The 21310-nt window shown below is 41.3% G+C and overlaps 1 protein-coding gene across 1 annotated transcript; it reads right to left on the bottom strand.

Annotated features, from left to right (window-relative positions):
• Window positions 1–26: 26 nt before the first annotated feature.
• col1a1b (collagen, type I, alpha 1b) lies at window positions 27–19385 on the bottom strand. Its single transcript, XM_015011126.2, has 51 exons — window positions 19164–19385; window positions 17173–17367; window positions 16709–16728; window positions 16516–16551; window positions 15779–15871; window positions 15482–15550; window positions 15344–15388; window positions 14985–15038; window positions 14663–14716; window positions 14492–14545; window positions 14249–14302; window positions 14109–14162; window positions 13980–14024; window positions 13792–13845; window positions 13649–13693; window positions 13482–13535; window positions 12557–12655; window positions 12392–12436; window positions 12207–12305; window positions 12051–12104; window positions 11852–11959; window positions 11074–11127; window positions 10875–10973; window positions 10721–10774; window positions 10077–10175; window positions 9935–9988; window positions 9579–9632; window positions 9397–9450; window positions 9229–9282; window positions 9075–9119; window positions 8887–8985; window positions 7883–7990; window positions 7209–7316; window positions 6267–6320; window positions 6071–6124; window positions 5859–5966; window positions 5696–5749; window positions 5098–5151; window positions 4835–4996; window positions 4651–4758; window positions 4411–4518; window positions 4278–4331; window positions 4046–4153; window positions 3918–3971; window positions 3714–3821; window positions 3452–3505; window positions 3161–3268; window positions 2664–2943; window positions 2364–2554; window positions 2037–2279; window positions 27–1311 (listed from the first exon to the last, which is right to left on the bottom strand). Exons 1-51 carry the CDS (start codon window positions 19243–19245, stop codon window positions 1165–1167), a joined length of 4344 nt encoding a protein of 1447 aa, XP_014866612.2. The 5' UTR covers window positions 19246–19385; the 3' UTR covers window positions 27–1164.
• Window positions 19386–21310: the final 1925 nt, after the last annotated feature.

Below are 21310 nucleotides of genomic sequence, written 5' to 3'. Positions count from 1 at the left end.
ACAACAGTGAAAACTCTGCCACCGAGTAGACCACTTCACATGCTTTATTTCAGCACCCAAAATAATTAAAAACATCTTGATTTATTATACATGTACAAAATAAGTACAGAATCTCTCCTTGAAACCATGAAAGTCGGTCTGCTTCAATTTCCATTTTTAAGAAACTCTCTGCAAAAAAAGACATCAATGAAACATAAACAACCGGGAAGATGTGTGCTATTCTTTTGAGTGATTTCTTTCCTTTTTTTTTTTCTTTCTTTATTTTAAGGGATTTTCCACAGATGGGGCAAACACTGAACATGTGGGCGGGGAAGTCACTCGCTTGTATCTACAAAGACACGAATGCATGCATCACACCTGCAGCAATCGCCTCTGTCATCAAACCAACACTCAAAGAAGAAAACAATTGCACTGCATAGACAACAAGACAATGAGTGAATTTAGTAGCACCAAAGTTCTGCAGGCATTAGTGGCAACAATTACAGTATGAGAGTGAGAGTTTGATCATCAAATACTGATAACTGGACCTCATTTGGATTAGTAATAGCACCTTTAAATGGTTTAATGTCCCCCGATAGGCAATTTCTAAAGAAAAATTGGGGGGTGACTCTGAGGTAGCCATCTATATATTGCAATGAAGGTGAGCTTAATTGTCTTGTTCTTTTGTTGGTCCAAAGTTCAGGTGTTTTTCATATGTATTTAGATCAACAAGACACTCCACACTTTTTACAATTTATTTAACACCAGAAAAATGGTACATATCATTTGTTGTTTTCAAAGTCCTTCTGCAGTGGTAGGAAATAGGTAAAAAGTCACCCGATTCTGTTTTCTTTTTTTCTCTTATTTTTAATCATCTCCTTTGGGGAAATTTTACACATACGTACATTATTTTCTTGCCAGTGGAATCAAAAAGTTTTATTTAAAGTGTCCTTGTGTGGTTGGTTTTCAGATGAAGTAGCAGTCCCCAAAAAAAAGCATCTCAGGGTTGGAAAAAAAAAATGCAGACACTGTCTTCAGTGGAGTGGTTTTAAAGCATTGTGGACCAATGGTGGCCGAATGAGTTTTGGTTGCATAAGAAAAAAAAAGAGGTTTTAGAGATGACTGCTAGAAAAAAACAACAATGTCATGTCCATGTTTCTTTCATTTTTTTTGTTTTTTGTTTTTTTACAAGAAGCAAACGGGGCCAACTTCGACGCCAAATTCCTGATCGGGTGCACCAACATCCATAGGAGCAATGTCAATGATGGGCAGTCGGGATGTTTTCGATGTCTTGTAGTCGATGACTGTCTTGCCCCATGTGCCAGTGTGTGACTGTAGAGAGAAACAGAAAGACAAAACAGACATAAGTCTCTAATAACTTAATAGAAACATAGAGATGAACAGAAAAATCAGCTATCCAACTGATACATTCACTTTTGAATTTGATTAGTCATATCTGATGGCCTTGTACTACTACTACTTTGAGCTGAAGAGTGTGCTTAGGATAAAATAAATTATTTAATTTGACTTAGCAGTATAGTTTTGGTTTAAAGTTATGAGGACGGTGCCTTCTGCCAGATATTTCTCACACTTTCTGTGTGGAAGTTGTTACTGAGAGCGGAAGATTAAATGTCATTGCTATGTGAAATATCAGTAAGACCAAATAAATGAGGCCAGAGAAAGCACTAAGACATAGGAAGCAACCTAAAACAAACATGTATTTTCTTAAAGACATTCAAACGCATCTAGTTTATTTAAGCTGCTGGACAGCAAGAAAGAGCAAGACTTCACTAGATAGCAAGAAGACTAAAGAGAGCAAAGGTGCTTTTTTATTTCATTGAGCTTACAACTCATGTTTGTTTGGGACATGCTTGATTTGAAAAGCTCAAACTTTCTCCAGGTAAAACCAAAAGAAAGTGCTACTTTGCTACTCCTAACTATGCTAGCTAATAATGCTACTAAGTTCCTATATGCATCGTCTTTGATCTAAATCTTATTCTGATCACAAATTGGCCATAAAATGTGTATGACTCAATATGAAGACAGAGGGAACTTACCGTGCAGCCATCCTCGCTGACGCTGTATGTGAAGCGGCTGTTGCCCTCGGCTCTGATCTCGACATCGTTGGAGCCCTGGAGAAGGAGGGCCTTCTTCAGGTTGCCTGTTGCAGAATCCATGTAGGCGATGCTGTTCTTGCAGTGATATGTCACGTTCTGTGAGGCCTGGTTGGACATCAGGCGCATGAAGGAGATCTGGATGTTGACATCCTCGGGATCAGCTCCCTCGGTGCCATACTGGAACTGCGTGACGGGTAGAAGCAAAAGTCACTCTTTGATCGTACTGACTAGAAGTAATCGGAGGGATTTCGTGACGGCGACTCTCACCTGGAATCCACCGGTCATGGACTCGCTGAACCAGATGTGCTTCTTCTCTCTGAGGTTCTTGCTGAGGTACCAGTTCTTCATGGGGATGTTGGAATCGATGGGGTAGACGCAGGTCTCTCCAGTCTCCATGTTGCAGTGGACCTGGATGGCGTCCAGAGAAGAGCCCTGGTTGGGGTCAACCCAGTATGTGCCTGCAACCGAGAAAAATATAAGGAGGGTTTCAGGTTTGATCAAAATCTAAGTCTGGCAAAAGGTACTAAAAGAAAAAAAAAAGGTCTATGAACTCTGATCCTCACTCACCGCTCTTCCATTCAGGGTGGCACATCCTCAAGTCACGGCACATGCGAGCAGGGCTCTTCTGGGAGCCGTCGGGGCTGCGGATATTCTCGACCTTCTGGGTCAGGGTCTTCAAGGTGGTGTCAACCTCCATGTCGCGGTCGCGCATCATGTTGGGGTCATCAGCGCGGTAGCCACCACGGAGAGGATCTGGACCCTTCTCCTGCTGGGGTGGTGCAACGAATTCAAAGGCACTGCCAGGGGCTCCAGGAGGTCCAGGGGGTCCAGGAGGTCCAGGTGGACCCTGTTTTGAGATAAGAGAGTAATGAAATATGCAGACTTACAGCAGGGGTGCCTAAGGGCTTTTGTAAAAGTCACCCAGACATCTTAACTTGTCCCTAAAAGACTTGATTAGATTTGAAGAGGCCTTCTGGAACATCTTATACATGTTCAGTTTCCTTCTGCTTTTGCACTGTTTACACTAATTTACTAGAAAGGTTTCTAATAGTAATGAAACTCACAGAAGGTCCCAGCTCTCCATTACGACCACGAGGTCCAGGGGGTCCGATGGGTCCGGGCAAACCGTTCTGTCCATCCTTACCAGGGGAACCGTTGTTTCCAGATGGTCCCTAAAATGAAAAGCAAATCATTTATAAGCTTAACTTTGTTGATTATTAGTAGATTTGATGCTCTGAGACGTTATCTTGACACAGTAAATTAATTCAAAATACTTTTGCTTTTTAGTAAAAGCATCGCAAATGTTAGTGGTGTATCCAATTATTGGCATGGTGACGCAAAGCAGCTGGACTTACTCTGGGTCCAGCGGGTCCGGAAGCACCAGCGGGTCCTCTGTCTCCATGAACTCCCTGGTAGCAGGCGAAGATAATGACGTCATCATCATAATTAACAGCATTAAGAGCTTTAAAACATCAATCTACGAGTAACTGATCAATATAAAGTGTTCAGTAGTGTTCTAATGTATCAAATATGATTGTATATGTGGAAATGAATGCCTAAGGGATTATAAAACTCTTTTTTTTTTTCAGCAGTGCATAAGACGTAGTAGAGACTCACAGGAGGTCCAGGGAGACCAGGCTGTCCACTGAGTCCTCTGTGTCCCTTGTGGCCTCTATCTCCAGCCTCACCAGCCTCTCCTCTGTCTCCCTTAGCACCAGCAGGGCCCTGAAAATTGCCAAAGATGCCATGACATATTAATGCACAACTCTGAGACTTAATGTGGATAACTGGGATTCATGTGCCGTAGATTGATGAACTTACAGTAGAACCACGGGGTCCAGCAATGCCAGCAGGACCAGAGGGACCAGCAGGACCCTGAAGGAAGGAAAGAGGGTTAATACAAAAAGAAACAAATCAAAAAAAAAGGACCAGCATCATTGGGGACTTACACTCTCTCCGCGTTCACCGTTTTTGCCGGAGGGGCCGACAGCTCCGGGGGCTCCAGGAGCACCAGGAGGTCCAGGGGGTCCAGCATTGCCACTCTCACCACGGTCTCCCTATAAAGCATATGTCTGTTAGACAGGCAGCTAAGATCTACATTTTCAGATGCATAAGGAAGAGTTCTCCATTTTTAGATAAGATTTGGGGGGAAATAACCCTTTTTAAAGAGTAAATGTTCACCTTGGGGCCAGGAGGACCGTCACGACCAGGAGCACCATCATGACCAGGAGATCCCTGCAGAGGAGCAGCAAAACCGGTCATTCATAACGAATCGAAAGGAAATATCAAACAATAGTGATTTCAAGCCTCATACCTCACGACCAGCCTCTCCAGGGGCACCAGACAGTCCAGGGGGTCCAGCAGGTCCAGGGGGTCCACGCTCACCAACAAGGCCAGAAGGTCCCTGCTTACCAGGCTCACCCTAAGAAACAACAGGGGATCGCTTTTGGTCAGGCAGGGAAGTGCCCAGTGAACGGTTTTAGAGAGCCCAAGTTAAATTTAGCACTTACATCAAGATTTAGAAAATAAGAACAGAATACTCGAGAATACTCACAGCGGGTCCAGGGATACCAGTGGAGCCACGCTCTCCACGCTGTCCAGTGAGACCTACGATACCTCTCACTCCAGCAATACCCTGGGGTCCAGGCAGACCGGGGGCACCCTACACAGAGGGACGCGGGAGTCAGTGGGGTTGAATCATGCGCAAAGCGAATGGCGGTAAAGTGGCGAGTACTTACAGGGGATCCGTCAGAGCCAGGGGATCCCTTCTCTCCACTGGGACCGGGAGCACCGGCAGCACCAGACTCACCAGGGCGACCAGCAGGGCCGGTCTCACCGCGAGATCCTCGGGGTCCGTCCTTTCCAACGGGTCCGGAGGGTCCGGGGGGTCCAGAAGCTCCCTAGAATCACGCGACAAGGTCGCAGTAAGACAGAACAACTCAATTAGCCATCACTCCACGGCCATGTAGGAGGTCATTTACGTGATGATTCTAAAACTCACAGAGGGGCCTGGGGGTCCAACTCTGCCGGCAGGTCCAGGGAAACCAGTAGCACCCTGTGGAGACAGACAGATATGGTGAAACATTAAATTTATCTGCAAAGATAATGTGAGAATATTTAAGCTAAGATACTAGAGGAGATATTTTCTACAACAAAATATGAATCGCTATTGTCCAATTTTTGGTTATTGAATTTTATCTTTTGACAACTGAATTTAAATAGAGAGAGAGAAATAAATAAACTTTTATAATACATTTGTTTAATACTTCCCAAATTTAATGGCAGTTGCTATTTCAGTACAAATTATTGAAAGAACCTTGCTAAACCCTATTGCCAAAAATTTGAAACACTAATATAGAACTGGAGTGTCCAGCATAAGAACAGACCCCATCTTTTTTTGTTGTTTTTGTTTGCAAAAACTCAACAAATCAGGAGTGTAAATAAAAAAGGAACATAATCCATAAATTGATTTTTTTGCCATATTGGATTTCAAAGAGTCCATGTGTTTCCTAGGACTCCTGTATTATTTTCTTTAGATGAAAAACCACTATTTACAACTATGTTTTCAGGAATTGCTCTATATTTGCACGTTGACTTACAGGAGGTCCAGCACCACCACGAGCACCTTTGGATCCAGTAGCACCAGCAGGTCCCTGTTGAACAAAAATGTATTAAAAAAAATCGATCAGACAATAAGACCACAGTTATAAAAACCTCTTGAAGAACACAGAGTCACATGCTGCTGACTGTAGAGTGACAAACCTGAGGACCGGCAGATCCGACAGGTCCAGGAGGTCCAGCAGGGCCGGCGTCTCCCTTTGGTCCGGAGTCACCACTCTCTCCCTTAGCACCAGGCTGACCATCAGCACCCTGAAATGGGAGGGAAAAAAACAACAACAACAAAAAAAAACATTAGAGTCCATGTTTTTGTCACCCATGAATTCAATTTGTTCTCTGATCTGCATTTTACTTACAGGAGGTCCAGCGAATCCAGCAGGTCCGGCAGGTCCAGTCTCTCCACGGTCACCCTGTTGGAGTCGTCATTTAGGTCAGTTCAGTCTCTTGGGAAATGCTGCGTCCCCTCATCATGCACTGAGATCTCACATCTTTTTGAAATAATCAAGACCACTGCAGCAATCTAACGACTTAAGGGTTTAGAAAACAACTTACAGGGGAACCACGAGGACCAGAGGGTCCAACAATTCCAGTGGGACCAGGCTCTCCCTAAAACCAGAGAAGAAGGAGTACAGGTCAGCAGACAAAATAATAATAAATCATAAAAATAAATGTAACACACATTCACTTACAGTATATATATATGAATGATACATTATATTGACAGACTATAAATTTGTCTGAGAGTGCTGTAATATATTTTTTTAATTGCTCATCCGCTTGAACACAGTGATTATTATTAGTCCTAAGGAGTCCCTCAGGGTGCCACATTGAGATCCATCTACTCTCCACATAAATCATCTTTGTGATAATGTCCGTTATGCTCTTAACATAAGCAGCATAAACCGTCAGACTTTTCCAGTCTGCCTTTGATGTTCTGGTAAGATTAGTGCAATTTAGGTTGGCATTCAATGCAGAAAAATGAAAATTAATTCTAAAATGGCAAAGAGTCTAAATTGTTTAAGGGCAAATTGAACATTCTAATCAGTAATTATGGTTAAGGCATTATAACTGTTTAGAATTTACAATTTAAGGCCAATATTGTTTGAATTTTTATACAGTTATGCTAAATATTAGCTTTGTTTTTTTTTGGGGGGGGGGTATTGTTGTATTTATGATTGTTTGAATGCAATGTATAATCTCAACCTGACTTCAACCTGGATATAAGAATATCCGTGCATAAAAAAAAGTGTAATAAAATAACTGGTGAGGAGAGATTTTAGTTGCACATGGTGCCACAATAGCAGACTAGTAGATTAATTATGCTTTATTGTTCATATTGCAAAATAAACTACATACATTTGCTGTTTTTTTTAATCATAGTTTAAGAGGACTCAAAACAATACCATATTTAGATTGTTTTTTCTCTATATGTGAGAAGAAAACAACTGAAGAAGTAGAGATGTTGATGAAGATAAACATCGTCCTTGATCTTACCTTCTCACCCTGAGAACCAGGAGGTCCAGGAAGTCCAATAGCACCAGTCAGACCGCGCACGCCATCTTTGCCAGCGGCGCCGTCAGAACCCTTAGCACCAGCGTCTCCCTAAACAGAGAAAAGTGTCGTTAAACAGTTGAATGTGAAAATTAATGCCAGCTGGCCTAGCAAGACGTAATAAAAATGGATAGAAAATAAAAGGAGTTAAGATTTTCAGTGATGAACTCTCGACACAGTTAACCGTGTTAACCATGCTGCTCATAATGTTATCCATGCCAACTGGTGTATATTAGAGCCCCAAGTTTGAACCATTTATTATGATAGTTCATAACAATTATAACAACAAATTTGTTATTGTGACAAAAGTAAAACAAAACAACAGCATATCTCCATTTCTAACAACATCTAGGATTTATCTAAGAGTGATATTATTTAAATGCCAATCAATAAGTCAGTATAACACTGATATCTTGATTTTATTAGAGCCACATCGGGTTACTTATTAAGTTTTGGAAGTGTTTTTCAAAGAAAGTAAAAAAAAACAAAACAAAACTATTAGCTTACACTATGTTTATACAAAGCAAATATTAAAAGAAAGAAAAACAAAGTGAAAGTTTTAAATGCTGTCACACAGTAGAATTAGTCTATCCAAATTGTTTGGCTGTTATACTCACTCTCTCTCCTTTGGGTCCAGGAATACCGGCAGATCCTCGCTCTCCAGGCATTCCCTGCATACCAGGGAGTCCAGCACTACCGGGGGCGCCAGCAGCTCCAGGCTCTCCCTGTGCAGGTAAAAAAAAGAAAGAAAATACATTTTAATCATCCCCCAGATATGACCTGGACGAAGCAGATCAGGACTTTGGAGACCCAGTACAGTTTGAAGTTTGTTCATTTACTCCTCCGCTGCTTAAAAGTTGCAATTGACTGAATTTACCCCGCTGCTGCCCCCTAGTGGCAGGCATTGTCACAATCTGTGAAGGGTTTTTTACAGAACCCGCACCACAGCAGGGATGCAAAACAAACGGAAAACTCCAGCCCGCATTTACAGATGCTGGACAAATGTCTGGGAAACATTTTATTGTTTATTATTCTCCAAAGATTTTATATGATACCCCATTTCCATTGACTGTTGTTGACATGAAAGACTATGTCAGCCAATGAAGCAAATAGGAGTTTAGAGTCTTATTTTTCAGATGAGAAGATAATAGAAAAGTCATTTAAAATGCTAATTGTCAGACGCTCATTTTGATGAGCTGGTGGTTTGATCGATATTTGATCAGCATGAATGTGGACGCGTGTTCAATATATTTTCTGAAAAACGTCATATGATCATCACAGGCTGAGCTGAGTAAATAGGAAGTGACACGCACACTTGTTTCCCTAGCAAAGCTGTTTTGTTTCCAATAAAAAAGATTTGGGTTTGGTCTCTGCTTATCACAAACCATTTTAACATATTCTGGAGGTACCTCTGCTAAAAGCCACTAATAGTCTCACTTAATATATGTTAATTTTATTTATTTTTTACTCCTATAAATCGGAAAAATTGGATTTCCCTTTCCTGATGTTTCTGCTGTTTACTGCCCTTAATCAACGTGTTTCACAGAGGTCAAGACTCTTCCAGGTCTGAGCTGTAAAATTTTCTGTCCAGCTCATTTTTTATTTTTATTTTTAACCATACCTTAGGTCCATCGTTTCCACTAGCACCAGGGGCGCCACGAGCTCCAGTTGGACCGGCAGGTCCGGGACCGCCACGCTCACCAGGGAAGCCTCTGTCACCCTGGAGGAAACGCAGAGAAAACATCAGGCATTTTTTTTGTGTACTGTAAATATAAAAACAGGATGCCCAGCAGAACAAGAGGCGCTTACTCTGGGTCCAGCTGGGCCAGGTGGTCCGGCCTCTCCAGGAACGCCCTGAACAGAAGCAGCAGAAAGAGCGATTATTAGCGGGTCTAATTTTGCTTTGTCCAAACAATTTGTTTGTCAATAGCTCAGATTTAACCATGAATGGTGCAGATCATACCTGCTCGCCAGACTTGCCGCTCTCACCAGTAGCACCTTGGGGTCCAGGAAGACCCTGCACAATAATTAAAGATGCAGTTGAATGTATGAATTATAAAGTGGGACATATATTCAACAACAAACTGTCAAAAAAAATCATTTTAGAAGATGGAAGGCTTCAAAAACTCACTTGGAATCCTGGTGCACCAGAAGGTCCCTGCTCTCCTTTCTCTCCAGCAGGTCCCTGTAATCAGAGGTTGGAGAAATTTTTACACATGATTATTTTATATTCCTAATATAAATGGGGGGAGGGGATGGATTATGAAAATAATCTTTTTTAATGCTTAAAAATAACGGAGGCAAACTGCTTACACCAGGTCCAGAAGGTCCAGGAGCTCCAACATCACCATCTTTGCCGGGAGCACCCTGAACGGAAGAAGGTCACAATATTGACCAAAATGTTTCTACGCTCATATTTCAACTTCAGTTCATTTCGGTTTATTTGCTTTACGCTATGGCGCAGAAAACACATTTTAAAATCGGTTTACACAAATAAGCATCTTCAGTTCAGTCCAGATTAATGCAGACTTTCAAATCTAATGCGCTCTGGTTCTGATTTCGTCCTAACTTCAAGAGGTTCAGATCCATCCATCTTACTTTATCATCACTTTAGAGTTGATTGAAAATACCAAAATAAAAATAAAAATAAAAAATCCTGTAGTACTTACAACTGGGCCAGCAGCTCCACCAGGTCCTCTCTCGCCAGCTTTACCAGATTCGCCCTGGTGACACAGACAGAGTTTACACACTCGCGACCCAAGGATCCCATCGATCCCCTCATAGACACGGTACGGTGAAGGGTTCACTCACAGCGGCTCCCTTGGGTCCGGGGAATCCCATGACTCCGGGCTGTCCTCTGGATCCGGCGGGGCCAGGAGGTCCGGGGCGGCCATCTTGACCAGGAGCACCCTAATGGTCAGGAGTGGAGAGGAAATGTTTCATTTAAATTTTTAAAGCTGGCAAAAGGACATTGCAGTGTGTTTTGATATTGGCTGAGAGAGTCATCTGGATCTCATTTAGGTCATGAAAAAACCAGAAGACTGTAAATCTTTGCTCACATCTTCCTTCTAGCTTATGTGTTCTGCTTTTTCTTCATTCTTCAGACAATAAGTGTCCTGGGGAGAACACGAACGCCTCACACTCGTGTAAAAGAGCTGCCTTCTTTCAGATTTTAGGTTTTATTTCCAGAGGTGAAGCAACCATGGTCTCCAAAATAAGAGATTCTTCAAAGAAGGATCTTATTTTGCTAATTTCAAAACTGAGCAAACTAATCCATAATCAACCATAACTTTAGGTGCTGATTGCTGACTGTGTTAAACTGAAAAGAGATCAGAAACTAGCCTATTTATGTATTTATTTATGAAACTAGCCTATTGTATGTGTTTCTATTCTAAAATATTGAAGGAACTTTAACTAGAAATCCAGTCAAATCTTTAGAAACTATCAGTACTTACAGCAGGTCCAACTTTGCCATCAGGGCCGGGGCTTCCGGGGCTACCGGTCACACCCTAAAGAGGAGGAGCAAGTTGAAATTCATTTGTTTTCTTCTTTCTTTCTTTTCATCTCATCACATTAAACAGAATTGTTCCAGTTTGTCTCAAAACTCACCTTTGATCCTGGAGCGCCAGGAGCGCCGGGGCTTCCGCCCTCACCGCTGGCTCCCTGAGATCCCATTGGTCCGGGGGCACCGCGCTCACCTGGGGCGCCCTGTTACAAAAGTCACAAAGGCTCAGAAATCATAGATTTAGTTATTTTTATGAAGTTCTTTACCAGAGGTTTGCAAACACTTGCTCCTGGTTTCATTTACCTTTCCACCAGCAGCTCCATCAGAACCAGGGAAACCGCGAGCACCGGGGGCACCCTGGGAAAAAAAAAAAAAAAAAACAAAAAAAAACACACCAAGCAGGTCAGTAAACATGATAAAATATGGAATTCCCAAAGCAGCTCCAGGAATAAAGTGATTTTTTTAAGGGACTACAGACATTTTTACATGAAATTAGTTCTAAAACCAGACATGACTGCGGGTCTGTTTAAAATGTTGAGTTTTTTGATTGAGCATGAAATGCATCGGCTCAGATGTGAGCATCAGATGCTGGTAAGAAATTAATTTAACCACCACAGAACACAAACGTGTTCACTTTGTTGTATTTTAGTCTTAAAAATTAAGTAATGATGATGAAATAAAGAGGAAATAACACAAGTTCCCCTCTGGCCCTCAGTGCCTCTGGCTGTCCAGTGGCCAAAGCTGAGACAGTTAAAATTTAGCAAGCTGCTAGATATGTGTTTTTAAGGTAGTTTTTTTTCCTGTCTTAGTTTGTGTTGGAACTGTAAAAAAATAATTAATGTGGGAGAAAAAGTGAAAAAATGCAACTACAAAAATAATAAAAAAACAAGTAATTATTGCAACTACCAATTCCACATAATTGCTTTCTCTCCTTCTTTTATTTGGATTCGTCACATCTGTTTTCACATTGTAGCATTAGAACTGCTACAATGTGGAAACAGGAATTCAAGGGTGACTTTCTCAACAGCAACAAAAAAAAAACGACAAAGAAATAACTAAAGGGTAAAAAAAATAAACATACACGCTCTCCAGGGGGTCCACGGGGTCCAGCACCACCAGGCTCTCCACGAGGTCCTCTCTTTCCCTCCTCACCAGAGGGGCCAGGAAGTCCCTGAAGTCCAGCTGGGCCCTGGAAGAGAAGGAACCATCTTATTCACTCGAGAAACAAAAAGGGCTGCGCGTGGTTCTCATTTTTCCGTCAAACGTGGTTTGCAACTTACAGGCTCACCCTTGGCACCAGCCTCTCCCTTAGGACCTGGAGGACCAGGCTCGCCCTGTTGGCAGAGAAACACGTTTCATTTATTCCGTCCAATCACTTCCGATCTCTGTCACACTGACCGGGAGACATTTTTGCACACGATATGCAGTCTACTCACATTGTTGCCCTTGGGACCGGGAGCACCAGCGCCTCCCTGAGCTCCAGCAGGACCACGGTTACCGGGGAATCCAGGAGCACCAGCAATACCGGGAGCGCCCTGCGTAAAAAAACAAGTCGGAGTGTAAACAATCGAAAACGATTAAGCGAAATGAACCTGATCAGTGCGTCTCGTGCTCAACTTACATTAGCACCTTTAGCACCAGGCTGACCATCAGATCCAGGAGAACCCTGTTGGGAAATTCATATGGGAACAAAATGTTTGAAATCTACTTTAAAATGTTTCCATGCTAATTTTTTTGTTTGTTCGTTTTAATGGAATTCAGGCTGATTAAAGGTTCTGCTACTCACAGCAGGTCCAGCGGGTCCAGAAGGTCCTGGGTTACCAGGCTCACCACGGGATCCCTGGGGTCCCTCAGATCCACGACCTCCGGCAGGACCGGTCTCACCCTGTCAGAGGGAAGGAAGCAACACCAATGAAGAAATCAGCACCATGAAAATCAAGTAAGTGTCATAAAAAATTAGCAAAATGTGTTTGAGAGAAGGACTTCCTGGCTTATTATTAAACATAAAACAGATGCAAACTTACAAAACAAACAAACAAAAAAAAAAACATTAATGCTAAAAGATGGACAGGGGTTCTGATAAATGTCTTTGAACACATTTAGTTCTATTTATGTAAAACAACCCATTTAAAGTCCATGTGCAGTTTGTAAGGTCTCAGCACAAAAATGTGGTAGATTACTTGCAACCTGCACTTAAACAAAACTTTTTCTAAGAATAAAAACAAGAATTTATCAGCCATATTTTCAAAGCCAAGCAGGTTATTGCTGTTCCGATTCCTTTTTAACTCCAGGAAGTGGAATATCAAAGGAAAAGAGTTCTAAGATGCTTTGTAAATGGAAAGCGACTGAGGGAAAGAATCCAGCTGGGGTCCAATGATGTTTTCTGAACCCTGTGATGGCTGGCAGTCGAACATACTGTTTAATTAATCCATAATATCCTTACTTAAAAGTTACAGTTTAAGTTTTTTTCCTGCAAAAATTAACAATTCCCCCAACACAGGGTTGGATCCACAAGGTTTTGATGAGATTAACACCGTCACTGAGATCAGAACCGAGGTTCAGTAGTATCTAATGATGTGTTTTCCTTCATTCAGAGGAAAACATTGAAACACTAAGGCTTAACTGGTGAAATGGAAACAAAACTTCTGACTATTTTTAGTTGTTTTTCTTTTTCAGTTAAATACGGAAAATATATGACCTATTTGACTTACCTTAGCACCGACAGCACCGGGGAATCCAGGGGGTCCGGCAGGTCCGGTGGGTCCCTAAACATCAGGATTGGACACAGATCGTTAGAGGAGCATGGTCTGAAAAGGCAAAACTTTCTTTCTTTTCATGTAGAAAAGTAAAAAGAAAGTTTTAATCATTGAAAACTTACGGGAGGACCAGCAGGACCAGTGTTGCCATCGTTACCACGAGCACCCTGCATGGAAGAGCAAACAGATTTTGCTCAGTTCAGCTTTTTTGCACACGAGTTGAAGAAGGTTTAAGGTTAGAAAGCGTAAAAATGGCGGCGCTTACAGCAGGGCCAGCAGATCCGGGGCGGCCTCTCTCACCAGGAAGACCACGGGCACCCTGCAAGACAATAGAAGAAAAAAAACAACTGATCAATTTCTTCTCGTTTTTGCAGACCTCTTAGAATAAAACTCTTCAGGAGGTCACACCAATCATTAAATTGACTCTGTAGGACGGTGCAGCTGAAAACGTACCATGGCGCCTGGGATGCCATTCTCTCCGGGGACACCAGGCTCTCCCTGCAAGACAGAGGTCGGCTTTTAAACAGCTGGATCACGAGGCAAAGTGATCTAGACGGGAGAAAAGGTTTCTGGGCGTCTTACCTTAGGACCAGCAGGTCCGCTGTCTCCCTTGGATCCATCAAGACCGGGGAAACCCTGCAGACAACATCGGGAGTCATGATTAGATCATGTTTCTGCTTGTGACTCTAATGCAGAAGCTCCAGATTAGCACTAAGACTCACTCTGTGTCCCTTGATGCCGGGCAGTCCGGGGGTTCCAGGGAATCCACGAGCACCCTGCAGGAAAACAAGAAGAGAACTGTTGTCATGGCAGTTCCTCATGTAAATGGAAAGCAAGTGTGATCATGATTGAAAAACTAAGAACTACAACAACAACAGCAACAGCAATAAAATGAGCACAAATTTGCAAATGTGAACACGGAAAGAAATTTTGGGTGGACGGTCAACGACTCTAATTCGGCTCACCTGAGGGCCAGCAGCTCCGCGCTCACCGGGGCGTCCAGCTTTACCAGCTTCACCCTATTGAGGACACACAGACAGAAACATGTTTTTCAAAACACAGGAAGATGCTAGACCAGGTAGTAAAGAGGCAGTTTTAGCTGCAAGGGAGGCTAAAAAGGAAACAGAATCACTCACATCATCTCCGTTCTTTCCGGGAGGGCCTGCGGGACCACGGGGACCCATTGGACCCTAAAAACACCAACAGATCATATCATTTATTCCAAAATGTTATTGACACAGATGAAGAAAAGTGAAAAAAAAATGGTATGCAGAAGTAGACCAATGATACATCGTGTAGTCGAATATAAGAAAAACAAGACATTTATTTGCCTCTAGACGTAATTATGCTCATTTATGATGTTTAAATCTTAAAAGCTGCAGTTTACAAACTGATGACGATTGAATGAGTGACACAGTAAGACTGCCATTTATCAAACCAGTTATAATGTGTACCTACCACAGCACCGGGCTCACCAGGCTCTCCTTGGGGTCCTGGGCTACCTGAAGGACCCTGAAAGACATCAAGAGAAAACATTTTTAACACATCTTATTCAAAGATGAACTGAATGATATAAGTGCGGGAGTGGGGGGAGGGGGCAGTGGTGCATTAATAGCCACCTCTATAAATGTCTTGGCCAGAAACTCTTATGTTTCAAATACAAACCAAATTGACTTATTTATGCATGTCAGTCAAGCCAGAATGGCGTCAGAGTAAAATCCCTGCTTTGTTCTTAGTGTCCCAACCAACTTATATGGTTTTGAAAACTTTCTGGGGAGGTTTGGAGGATTATGTATGTTTCTGATAAAAATGCTTACGGATGGGCCGGGAAGACCAGGAGGACCACGGGGACCAGGAGGACCCTGTTGATGAAGAGTTATAAAAATCAGACATCAATTTACCTTTCATTTTTGTACACTCTTAAAAACATGGGTCACTTTATGAAAATTTCATACAACTGGGCCGGGGACGGGTGGGCCGCTGGACTTGGAGGGGTCAAAGTAGCTCATTTGAGGAGAGAAGTTCTGTGAGGGGAGAAGACGAGGAAATTGGTCACTTTTTCAGCATAGAACCATCTCAGAAGAATACTTTAACTAGTCCATCCTCTCATAATCCTCTTACAAATATCAGAAATCTTAAATGAGAGCAGTGTTTTTATCAATCTATATGAATGCTTTAATCTGAAGGCAGGTTGCTGAATTGGGTCAACGCTTTAAGGTGTTTTTATTTTCAGATGAAACTCTGATACGTACTCCACCAAGGCCAGGGGGACCAGGGGGGCCAGGTGGGCCGGGAAGGCCAGGCTGTCCGGGGATTCCATCATTGCCAGGGAGACCAGGAAGACCCTGGGAAAAACAACATTCCAGACAGGTTACACGCTTCTCTATGCAGACGATGTTTTACTTTACTTTCAGAAGCCCAAAACATCACATCAGTGTCAGTACACCTTGAACTTCATATTTAATAACTTTAAAAAAAGAACATAAACAGAAATATTTGTCTAACACAAGCACATTTCTGCTTAGAAAATGTTATAGACACTTTGTTATTAATGATCTTTCACCTCATTTTAAAGAGAAGCCTCAATGACAGTCTCATGAACTCTCTTTGACCTCTTGAGCTAGTTAACAGTTACAGTTATAAGACACAGCAGCTTTGTCAGTAATCATATTGGTTTCTGACAGTTTTCATTCCTAATTCATGGAGCTTATATTGCTCATATACATCTCTATTTTTTGGTGCAAACTAAAAAAATTTTTTTGAAAATGTATTAAATACAACATAATCAGCAACATGTAGTGCAGCTTTCATGAACTGGGCTGAAATACCACAAGGTAGACATACATAATGTTTCAGAAATCTCATCAGGATTGTCTAGTATGCAAATAAATAAATACTGGAAATTGTGTCTCAGACTTTTCTGCAATTATTTCTTCTTCCTTAGTTATGGGTGTGATTAGACTACAAAACAAAGTATGTAGAAACCTACCGGATCTCCTCTGGGGCCATCGGGTCCCTTTGGAATCTATAAGTACATAAAAAAAAAAACAGTTAAGCTATGCTGTAATCTTGTTTGCAGGATGTAAAATAATGTATGTTATTAGACTATAATGTTAAAGTCTGATAAATTCAGAATTGTTCCTCAACATTAATAAAATTATAAGAAAGAAAGGTTAAAATACCGTAGGTTCAGTGGGAGGAGCTAAAAGAAATCAAAGACAAAAAGAAAGGTCAACAGCTAGCACATATAATTAAATTCAAAATATTCCAAGACAAGCTGAAATGTCAAGCTGCAAGTCCAAGCATGTATAGCAGATTTAAACATTAAAGAGGGGACTTTAATGCAGCTATGATTTTGTCATAACTGCACTAAGAGCAACTTAAATAATTGAAAGGGGAGAAAAGGGGTGAGGAGTGTGATGATTGTGCACAAACTGGCATGTTGGGAAAATGATAAACTCTCCATTAGAAAGAGGGTGTAATCCAGCATTTAAAAAGTTTGATAAAAAGAACTCAGCAAAATGTGATCCAAAAGGGATTTTTTTTTTCTATGTGAAATCCTCGGGCAGGCAGACAGGCTGAGAGGCTCAGGTCCATGTGAGGTGGTGCAAGGCATGAATGAAACTGTAAAACAGGTGAGCCGTACCCTCGTCATTGGGGCAGACAGGGCAGCACTCTCCATCTGGAATGTAGGGGTCTTCACAATCGGACGTGTCCTCGCAGATCACCTCGTCGCAGAGAATGGTCCCCATGTCACACACGCAGATCTGGCAGGGTTCTGGTTTCCATACATCCTTGTCATTGTACGACTGTCCTTCTGATGTGCAGCTGCCAAATTGCTCTGAAAAAAAAATATATATATATTTGTGATGAAATCAAGGATTTTGAGAAGAATTTGACATTGTATTTACATTTTTACATGTAAATTCAAGCTAGATGCTTAAATTCTCAGAAAAAATGGACGCATCTAGTTTTGAAGCATATTGATAAACCCTATATCGGGATGTTTGCAACAAATTCTAATATTTGCATAAAATCGAACAATACCCCTTTTTTAATCAATAATTAATGATTGGGTGAAGAGATGTGAGCAAAAACCAGCAGGAGAATGAATTGATTTGAATTGATCAAGACTATAGATTACTTCTTTCTCTACAAATCAGTGGCCTTTGGGCCTAATACATAACTTCCTCTTGGATCACTTCCTCTTAAGGCTGTCAAAGTACACTAGAAACTAAGCTACAACATTTAACAATAAATGATGACAAAAGTTCATTTTGCAAACATTAAACATTGCAGTTCAAATAATATAGTTACATTTTACTTTCCATGTGCTTAAGTAATCATTAGCATCCCTATAGATATTTCAGGAAAAAAAAAAAAACTTTATAGAAGTAAAACTTGAATGCTGTATGAAAAACATCGACAGGGTTTTGTTACTTTTTAAGTTAAAATAGGTTAACTTAAAAAAAGATTCTTTTACAAACAGTTCTTTGGCAATTTGATATAAAACGATGTGCAGAGCATCACCTGGCTAACATGACAACTTGAAAAAGCAAAGCAAAAAACAAAACTTTAAAGTAAAATTGATGTAACCAGATGAAATGTGATATTAAAAGCCACTGAAATGCTAGACTTTTTAAAAGTTTTGATTCAGCAGAATTGGGTTAGAGGCCCCTTTAATCCACCCTTTGGCTGCACACCTGTTTGGTGTCAGAAACGTAGAGCTCAACGAAGTGAAAAGTAGCTAAAGGATTATCATATGAAGGGTAATGGTTTTCTTCCTGATAACTGTCGATAAACAAGCTTCAGCTCCAGATCCAGTAAAACATTCAAAAATGGACTGCTTCTTTATAACCAATTACAGTAGGTCCAATCACGTTTCAAGAGTGATAGATTTTGCATGGTGGGCATCAAGAGAGGGTTAAAGCGTAGACGTGCAGTTCCAGGCCTTGCCACATGGCGTCACAATTGCTTTGCAAAAGAAGGCCTCCCTCGCCCTAGTCCGGATGGTGATTAATTGAAGTCTAGACGAACTTATTCCATTGTCGACGTCAGACTTGAGAGATTTTTCCGTTGTAATTTTTTTCCTTAATTTGTTGCAATATTCTCTTAGTTTTAGAGCCGAAGCTCTCCACAGATGTGTGTCTGCTCTTTATTGATGCGGTTTCAAGCTTTTGTCTCCGGGTGCAAGTTCCTGACCCGAGAGAAATTCTCACCAAATTCAGACTAAATATTGTTTAATTAAAATGTTTTTTTCCCCTTTATACTTTTGTTTCTTTTGCATGAGTTTCAACTCTGTCTGAGCTCATGTCCTACCACTTGCGCAGAGATAAAACAGCTGCTCCCCTCAGGTTTGCACTCCAGTAGGACATGTGTCTGCACGCCAGTGAGATAGGGGGGGAAAAAAAGTGTGGAAAAAATGTCCAGTCTATAAGCTCCTATTCGCTTCCAGATCTCCAGAGGAGCCCGTGGAAAAAAGAAAACACATTTCCCCATTTCTGCAAGGTGGCGGGTCAAATATCCCGACTAGTTCCATCAAACTGCGCATCCTCTTGTGGACTTTCCACATCCTGAGAGGGCCACAAAGAAAAAAAAAAGAAAAGGAAAAAAACAATGTTTGAAAGGAATACTTACTATCATCCTCGCCTTGACCTCTCGCCAAAAGCACTGTTGCGCTGAGCAAAAGCGCTAACCGAATATCCACAAAGCTGAACATGTCTAAATATTAGACATGTAGATTCTTTGTGGCAGGGGGGGATCCTCTTTTTCCTCCTCAGACACCACTCATATAGGGCAGGGTCCGGTCTGTGCGTAACTCCAATCCAGACCCCAGCAGAAACTCCCTACTGCCTAAACAAATGACTTATCTTGGCTTTTATATGGCTGAGCTTTTGGGGAGGTGCCGTGCGCGCACCACATAACTTGTTGCATGTTGGGGGCGCAAAATCCCTCCTTCATCGGAGGGGAATGGGCAGTCTCAACAAAAAGCAGTTCACGTCCCAGCTCAAACGTGGATGATGTTGGAAGGCATCATTTACGCACCGGCTCTGAGGCGCTGCAGACGTCCCGTGTCATCTACCTGCTGTGGATTTTCTTAATTGAGACTTTTTTTTTTTTAATGTGAAGCTAAGAAGTCTTTAGCGGATCTGGATAGAACGGATTTTCAGTCAGCATAAGTTATTTTCCCTCAAGAAGTTACTTTGTGTATATATATATATATATATATATATATATATATATATATATATATATATATATATATATATATATATATATATATATATATATATTCTTAAGAAAGTTGTGCGCAATGTTATATTTGGATGCGTTTGGATCAGGGGAAGGGAGTCCGTAATTTACGCACAAAGATGGAGATTATCAGAGGGAACTCACTGTGATGCTTCGCACCTTGTTTTTAGTCACTGATGACCAGATGGGATCCACTGACATTTCTGGGATGGCGCACCAGAAACAGACTGCATCATAGCCTGACAACACCTTTGATGATATGCCATTGTGAAATATATGGGCGAAAGTAACACAAAGCAGCGCAAAGCAATAAATAAAAATAATTGTTGAATATAAACAGAAAATATAAAATAGAAAGGACTCTATATGGCCCCTTCCTGCACACCCCTAGGTTACTTCCTGCCCAGTGGCACCACTGAAAACACTGGCAAATAAACTTCACGCATATGTCACACAAAGTCTGATTATCGTTGTTTATCTTTAATAGTTTTTTTTTTTCTTTTTCTGGAAATATGACCTACTATGTTTTCGAAGTTGCTTTTTTTTTGCCACTTTTTTATACCCTGCGCAGTTTAAATCAGTCTACTGCAGTACAGATATGGAGATATGGAGTTATCTCATGATGTGATGTGAGAGACAGAGGAGGGAGGAAGCAGAAAGAGAGAGAGAGAAAAAAAATCTGGCAGATCCACAAAGCAGTCTGGTTACACTATGGACACGTTGCAGCCTCTAAAACAGAGAGCTTCAATTTGACCTCATTTACTCTCTTCTTCTTCTCCTTTTTTTCACTCCCAACTTAAGTAGGCTCTTCTGCCTTTTTTAGCTGCTAACTGTATGCAGATTACATGTTTTCATTTTACGTTCAGACGTCTACATACACTTACAGAAGTGAAGTGCATTGCAAATGCATTCATACCCACTGAATATTTTCCCATTTTTCTTATGGGAAGAAAAATGGGAATGACTTTGTCACTTTGTGTGGTGACAAAGTATATCACCACACACTTTGTGTGGTGATATAGTAATGGGGAAAAAAGAGCAGCATGATCAAGAAGTCATCGGGAAAAAACACAAACATTTCAGTTCCAGATTTGGATTTAGCGCTATATCAATAAAAATGTACTTTCTTGGTTACCTAGATGTATAAAACAGTTTGAGACATACCTCAAAAGAGTTCAATCAAAATTTGTCTCTGCAAACTGGAGGCTCAGGGAATTTGAATCCAAATTTATACCATACATGCCAGTTGTTAAAATTATTAAAGGCAGAGAAAGTAGAAAAGCTGAACAAGTCCAGGTTGCTTTGAATGGTTTAAGGGGAAAGATGCTTCTTTCTGGGGAAGAAAAATGGCAGCGCAACTTACGACATTATTTTCACAGATGACACCAAATAGGAGATGTTGGGTAATGATGTGCAGCATCTTGTTTGAAAAAGTTATGATGTACCATGGTTTGAAAGCAATAATGATTTGGGTTTGGTTTGTAGCCACTGGGGTCTTTTCCCAATATAACATGATAAAACCTGCCATAGAT

The sequence above is a fragment of the Poecilia mexicana genome, unplaced genomic scaffold (assembly GCF_051168715.1).
Source record: "Poecilia mexicana isolate PSO_F unplaced genomic scaffold, ASM5116871v1 scaffold_19, whole genome shotgun sequence".
Classification (NCBI taxonomy): Eukaryota; Metazoa; Chordata; class Actinopteri; order Cyprinodontiformes; family Poeciliidae; genus Poecilia; species Poecilia mexicana.
Note: the sequence above shows the minus strand (reverse complement) of the source record. Positions and strands in the feature narration are given on the sequence as shown.